Source organism: Electrona antarctica (genome assembly GCF_951216825.1).
Source record: "Electrona antarctica genome assembly, chromosome: 15".
Lineage (NCBI taxonomy): Eukaryota > Metazoa > Chordata > Actinopteri > Myctophiformes > Myctophidae > Electrona > Electrona antarctica.
In genome coordinates, this window is record NC_136796.1 from 15,492,583 (window position 1) to 15,500,044 (window position 7,462).

A 7,462-nucleotide genomic window follows, 5' to 3' on the forward strand; every position below is an offset into this window, starting at 1 on the left:
GTTAGGGGTGGGCAACTTTGAAGATGGAGAGGGCCACTATAGTTCCACACTCAATCCAGAGGGCCATATTGCATATGACTGTCGAATCAAAAATAGCAGATCTACAAGGTCAAAACGTATTAAGCTACACAAAACCCAGAGCGTTGTAAAATAACTAACACTGGGACTTTGTGTCACTTGTGTCCATTCCTGTTTAGATTTTTCAGAAGAAAACAAAATCAGAATGTCTGCCACGATTCAAACCTTTTGTATAAATTCACAAACTGTTTCACTTTGTCACAAAATATGAAAGTAGTCTGTGGGCAACTAACAAACCATGGCTTGTTTAGCTTCTATGGATGTGTATCTGGTTGTTTTTTTGTTTTGTTTTTCAATGTTTAGTTTTTTGCGGCTTTTGCCTTTTTATTTTTTCTTATTTTTTTTATGATTTGTACTTTCTTAATTTTCTTTTGTATATAAGACATTGACATAGACATAGACAAACAGAGATGCACAGAAATATCCCGCAGTCCACCCCAGCCCCAATTCCAGACATATTCCTTCAGTGTATTTTTCCAAAGTTGCAGCCCGTTCAGAGCTCACTCAGAGCCAGAAACTAATCAGAGTCCTGATACGTGCATATGGTAAAAGCCCCATTTTAAGTCATAGTCGTCCGTCCTATTGAGCAGTCTGTATGACAGTCGCTCGTAAGCGGCCAGTAGTCTCATCGAGGCATCCCAGAGGGACGGTGCAGGTGCAGATGGAGCCTTCCAGTCCTTGACCAACAGCCTCCTACCTGACATAATGGCCGTTTGTATCCATTCAGCTAAAGGAGGAGAATGAACAGACTGGGTGAAAAAGGAATGTGTAGGCCTGTTATTCTCTCCAGTCTTTCATGTATAGCAGTCCAATATTCCTGAATTTTGGGACAGCCCCAAAGCATGTGTAAAAGTGTACCGTCTCTATCCTGACACCTCCAGCATTCCTTTATTTTATATTATTTTATAGAGGGACAGACAGTAGGCTGACAGGAAATGGGGGAGAGAGATGGGGGAGTGACATGCAGTAAAGGCCGTCGGGATCGGGAGTCGAACCCGCGGCACACTGCCAGACTCGGGCTACCGGCCAAGGTGCCTGGACCGCTGAGCCCGTTTTTTACAGTTGTAGTGACCTGTTAGTTACCGATTTGTGGTTCATGATGTTGAAAGTGAATCGGATTTCAAGTCTGCAGATGGTGTTGTGGATAAGTTCCCTAGCTCGCTTAATGGTCTAGGGGATCAAAGTTTTGTCTTCCCCATGCTTTCTTTCTCAGGATTCACACTATCTGTCTCGAAAAATAATTTCCTTAGGAACGTGTAATCCCTATTCTTCTGTAAAACAAAAAAAGAGTAAAGATTAACAGACTAAACCCATAAAAGCCTCAGGCTGAATTTTGATTATACATTATACAAAGGCCTGAGATGCAGTTCCAGTAAATAGTACAATACGCATCATCTTTATATATAAACACAGTAAATAACTAGAACTGCACTCTGTCGAGTGCCTACTTGCGCGCAAGTACTATTGACCGCTATGAACTTTCAAATCCTCTCTGTAAAACATTGAAATTAAATACTAAAGTCAGATTAGAACTGGCTGTCAATGATGACGTAATTACGATATATATGTTTCAATATTGGTTGAGTAACAGGTAACGTATGTTACATGTATGTAAGTCAGTAGACATTGGCCCGGTTTCCCAAAGGACACCTCTTACACCATGGTGTAAGAAGTGGTGTTGCACATGCTCAGTTGCTCCTCTATATATATATATATATATAAAAAAAAAATATATATATATATATATTTTTTAAGAGTAAAGAGAGCCTACTGTCAGCTGTCCAGCAGTCCAAATATTATTAAATTAAATGTAATAAATAAATTAAATAAATCAGAATGGTAGACCTGAGGCCTACCATACCAGGCCTCCTGCCTGAGGCCTACCATTGCGTGGCACATCTATGCACGGAATGTCTATGTTCACAGGCTTCTTTGTGCGGCCTAGAGGAGCAACTGAGCATGTGCAACACCACTTCTTACACCATGGTGTAAGAGGTGTCCTTTGGGAAACCGGGCCATTACCTTTAATCCTTTAATCCACCCCGACACTGAAACCTATCTTTATTACGTCACCATCGAAAACCAGTTATACCCCAGATGGTCTCGGGGTACCGGGTGGCATAATCGACAATCACCAGTATATACTTGTGCCCTCGTGCTGACTTGGGCAGTGGCCCCACTATGTCCATCGCTATACGTGAAAATGGCACTTCAATTATAGGGAGCGGAATCAATGGGTTGTGCTGGGCCGGGCGTGGGGCGGTGAGTTGGCATTCTGGGCAACTTCTACAAAACTCTTCAATAGCGCGTTTTGCGCCTGGCCAGTAAAACCTCTCCATGACTCTATCATAGGTTATCTGTACGCCTCTCTGTAAAACATTGGAATTTAATACTAAAGTCGGATTATAACTGGCTGTCAATGGTGACGTAATTACGATGTTTCAATATTGGTTAGCTAACAGGTAACGTATGTACTGTATGTATATAGTATGTAAGTTGAAAAGTACTATACTGTGGTCGGCTGGGTTTTGTATGCGTATGCTCGTGGTATAAATACTGACTTTGAGTGTGACGTAATGAAGATATGTATCAATGCCGGGATATAACTGGCTTTCGATGGTGACGTAATAAAGATAGGTTTCAGATTACATACATGTATACATAGAGACATTACCTTTAATCCACCCAACACAGAAACATATCTGTATTACGTCACCATCGAAAGCCAGTTATACCCTGGTATTGATACATATCTTCATTACGTCACACTCAAAATCAGTATACAGTAAATACCACAAGCATACGCATAAAAAAGCCGGCACGACCACCTAACTTGAGCGCTCTGCTTGCGCAAGTAATGACTCCCATTACTCTACACTGTATGTTGTCTGATTGGCTTTATTGGTGTATTTCTGTATTATCATCATCAACAGAACCGTCGCATTCCTCACTGTTGCTGCTCAGAAGGCTATGATGAGCGCATGCGGTGACTGTTAGGGGTTAAGTGTCTTGCTCAGGGACACTTTGACAGGTATTAGGTATATCGCGTGAGCCTGGAGTCGAACCAGCAACTCAGCTACCATATCATACAGTATGTATGGCTTATCAGGCTGTCGGACCTTTTATCATCCACCAGCACCACCATTTAGATGATTTAGATTCTCACTAAGCTTAGCGAAAAGTTCAATGGTTTTACAGCCTTGCATTTCAAGGGTTAGCAAGGTGGAATACTTTTAGCGATATGTGGTATGCACAACTTTAATAATGACTATGTCTATCGTCAAAGCCTTGATTCTCTATGTTGTACCGGAAAGCATAATAGAGGTCTTAATGGAACAAAAAGCTTTAAAGGGTCAACAAGGTGGAATAATCTTTACGATAAAAAGGATAAAAGGTTAATATAATATAATATATGCTGCAGAGGCTCAGATCCTTAGCTATAGGCAAAGCCTTGATTCTCGGTTTCATTGGATTGACACTGCTGAGGGTGTTACTAATGCAGGGATAGGTTTTAAGGGGCTAACAAGTCAGAATGCCCTTGATGATATAAGATTCTTTTGTAGGCGAGGTCTTGAGTCTCGAGATCTCGAGGAGGCTTTACTCCCAAAGCATAATGATGATCTTATTGCTGTGACAGACTGTGAGGGCCATTCATTCATACAGAAACACCCTGTAGATGAAGGGATCCTTTGTGCTGCAGACGGTGGCTTCTTAACTTCATGCAGACCAAAGAGTGTTACACACCAAGAATGTGAGCTGAAGAGTCTTTAACTGGGGGGTTTCAATTTAACTCAGAGTGTATAGAGGTAACTAAATTGACCATCACGGGTCCATTTGGTTACATTATGTCCAAGTTAAATTAAGACTGAGGATGTTACTGTGTAGTCGGTTCCCATCCAATATTCTTGATTATAATTATGGTGTATCACATGAAGAAAACCTGCCTAGGAATAAGGGAATAAAGAATGATGTATTTGTACTGACATCTCAATGTCATTTTGCTCAGCAATCAATTCCTGAAAGACAATAGATTTATTTGCTTCAGCCCACCGTATTGATGCACATCTAATATTTATTTTTTGTGCCATTAAAAAAGAGAGAAATAAAAAAAAATGTTATCTATTGAGACACAAAGGAGGGTAGAGACTAGAGAACTGACGTTTTATTTCCTCCCACTCTCCTTATTCTCTCTCTCTCTTCTCTGTAAAATCAGTCAGCGGAGTAGACTGCATTAGAGGACAAAGCAAAACCCCACATCCAGCTTGAATTGAAATCCTGAATTGTGCTTCTCACCAATATGCCCCCATACCAACATACTTCCAAAAGACAGCTTGAGAAATGCCCTGATTTGTATGTATAGTGATTTCTGAAACGTGTAGTGCCTACGTATATCTTTACCTTTTGTAAAGCACTTTGTAAAGCTGTTTAGGAAAGCCCTATTCACAGACATTCGTCAAAGGACCTTGGACATTTAGATCTCCCAATGAATGAATTATATGATCTGCATTTCACATTTCCACTTCTGGTGCCTCCACCACCTGAGGTGCCACGACCTCTGGTGCCTCCACCTCTGGCGCCATCACCTCTACCACCACTGGTGCCTCCACCTCCACCTCTGGTGCCTCCACCTCCACTTCTGGTGTCACCAACTCTACCACCTCTGGTGCCTCCACCACCTCTGGTGCCACCACCTCTACCACCACTGGTGCCACCACCTCCACTTCTGGTGCCACCAACTCTACCACCTCTGGTGCCTCCACCACCTGAGGTGCCACCAACTCTACCACCTCTTGTGCCACCACCTGTACCACCTCAGGTGCCTCCACCACCGGTGCCTCCACCACTTGTGCTACCACATCTGGTGCCTCCACCTCTGGTGCCACCACCTCTACCACCTCTGGTTCCTCCACCACTGGTGCCACCACCACCTCTGGTGCCTCTGGTGCCACCAACACTGGTTCCTCCACCTCACGCTCAGTTCTGATGTCCACCTCTGGTGCCACCAACACTGGTTCCTCCACCTCACGCTCAGTGCTGATGTCCACCTCTGGTGCCACCAGCACCTCTGGTGCCTCCACCTCGTGCTTGGGCAACACAAACTCCAAAGGCTCCAGAACTGTGTCCGCGTCAACGCGACCCAGGTTGCCATATTTCGGAAGCTGTGATGGAGGAATACCCAGAATGAGAGCTAACTGGGCTGGAGGGAACAAGACTCGCAAACAGCGGTTTAGGAAAGGAACTATGTCCTCTGCAAAAGCACTGCAGAACTGGACAAACAGCTCTTTCTCCTTGCTGCTGAAGGCAGACGCTTCTGCTCTGTGGAACACCAGAATCCGCTCGGTCACCGTCTCGAGTGCATCCTCGAGGTATTTGGTGACCTCCTGGGCCAGTCCAATGGGACAGCAGAGCCGCAGCTCATTGAAGGCGGTCAGGATGCTGTTGAGGAAGTAGGCCAGGGGCTGGAAGTCCAGAAGAGCCATTGGGGGTTGCAGGGTGCTGGGCACTACCACTGGGATGTTACCACTCAGCATGGAAGGCAGGGACATTGCTGTGTACCGGTTCATGTCCTCCTGGAATGTGTCAACCGCCTCCTGGACCGCTTTGTGGAAGGTGTCCGCCGCCACCCTCTGGAACATGGGTGGAAGCTGCCCCCGGAAGTCCACCCCCACTCTACCGAGAGACAGGCCGAAATACATGCACTGACCCAACAGAGAGTCAAGTCGTCCACCCACCCCTCGGTGGAGGTCCCTCTCCAGGGTCCGTAGGAATTCGGCCACATTCTGCACCACCCAGCCGTGGAGAATGGCACTCTTATTGATCATAAATTGTAAATTATAAATCATTGGTCCTACATGAGGCATTAACAGGTCCTCATCAGAGAAGATGGTATGGTACTGGGTGATGATGTTATTCTCATCAGAGAAGATGGTATGGTACTGGGTGATGATGTCAAACAGGTGGACTCTGCACACCTCTATGGTCTTGGTGATGTGGAAGTACGGGTCGTCACTGGGTATACCGGCGAGGACGAAGCGCAGCCAGCTGCCACGTGCTTGCAGGAACTTAACTCTAAGCTCCGCCTCCGTGAACACATCCATCCTGCGGAGATAGCCAATCACACTGAGGCAAACGGCAAGCTGGCAGTTGCTGCTAAGCTGCTGCAACAGTTGGTTCAACATGAGCTTAGCGGACTGCCGCACCTCCTGGACAATTCCTTGGATTACTGGCAGCGACGAATCCTCCCTCTCAAGCCTCTTGACATAAGCTGCCAGCTCCAGGGCGTCCTCATAGTTGCCGTTGCGGACACGGTTGTCCATGAGTTGAGGGATCTCCAAAATATCTTCTTCTTCCTTCATGAACCCCATGCATGTTTCAGCAAAGCTGGGTAACATGCCTGACAGCCTGGAAACACTGCTCTCGCCAAAGTCCCTGTAAATCTCTTGGGTGCAGTCTGCCTTTGGGATGAACACCCGGTTTGGTGTGTCCACTCCATACAAGCTCACTGAAGCTAAGGTGCTTTCATCGTCCACATTTACAGCTCCCGTGTTGGTGACTTGCAGTGATCCAGAACCAGAATCAACATCCATGAAAAAACCTGCTTCCCTTTCCAGGGTCTGATCATTTCACTTAGAGTAGGCCGCTGGTGCACTCTACCAATGAATACCTTCAACTTCACTCTTGCAACACCACAAGTTTGCAGGTGTAAAAAAACAGGTGAAATTGTTTTGTGTAAGCTATATAGTAGATGTAAAAGGTACATCTACTATATAGAGCAGTAGTTGATTGTCTGAGATGGATTATGCCCAAATATGCACATGCCTGACGTCACAGCACAAATCGCCGCTGTTGCTGTTGTTAGGCAATGCTTTCTATTGTGTGTGACACCAGACCAGAGCCCGATAAGCCAGAGACAGAGAGAGGGAGAAGAGTGGGTAGGGAGGTTGTGTGTGGCATCAGACCAGAGCTAGAACAGAGAGAGACGAGAGAGGGAAGGAGGGGGAAGAGGGAGAGTGGAAGAAGGAACCTAATTTAACTATACTTGAGAGAGAGGGAGAGAGTGTGGGAAAGAGAGAGGGAGAGTGGGAGTGAGGGAGAGAGAGTCTATTTCACACACCTGAACATGTCGATAGATGTGGTGCTTTGTAACGTGTTGTCACTGCAATAATCACAGCAATGCTTGGGATTTTTGGTATATGTACTGTACGGTTGCTAGGTGCCAGTGTTGCCAACTGCGACAAATACCTCACAACTGGCCACAGAGCAACCAGAAACAATTGATTTCACATTGCACCTCTACAGACAGCTTGGATTAGCCTCTTTGTCTCTGCAAGCCTTTGTTTTTCACACATATCCACCGTTATGCTATGAGCAATTTTCTGACAAT

At 45.4% G+C, this 7,462-nt stretch overlaps 1 protein-coding gene across 1 annotated transcript; it reads right to left on the reverse strand.

Annotated features, from left to right (window-relative positions):
* Positions 1-4,586: 4,586 nt before the first annotated feature.
* Positions 4,587-6,665, reverse strand: LOC306937945 (conserved oligomeric Golgi complex subunit 8-like; the record flags this gene model as incomplete). Its single annotated transcript, XM_079521969.1, has 1 exon — positions 4,587-6,665. One exon carries the CDS (start codon positions 6,663-6,665, stop codon positions 4,587-4,589), a length of 2,079 nt encoding a protein of 692 aa, XP_079378095.1.
* Positions 6,666-7,462: the final 797 nt, after the last annotated feature.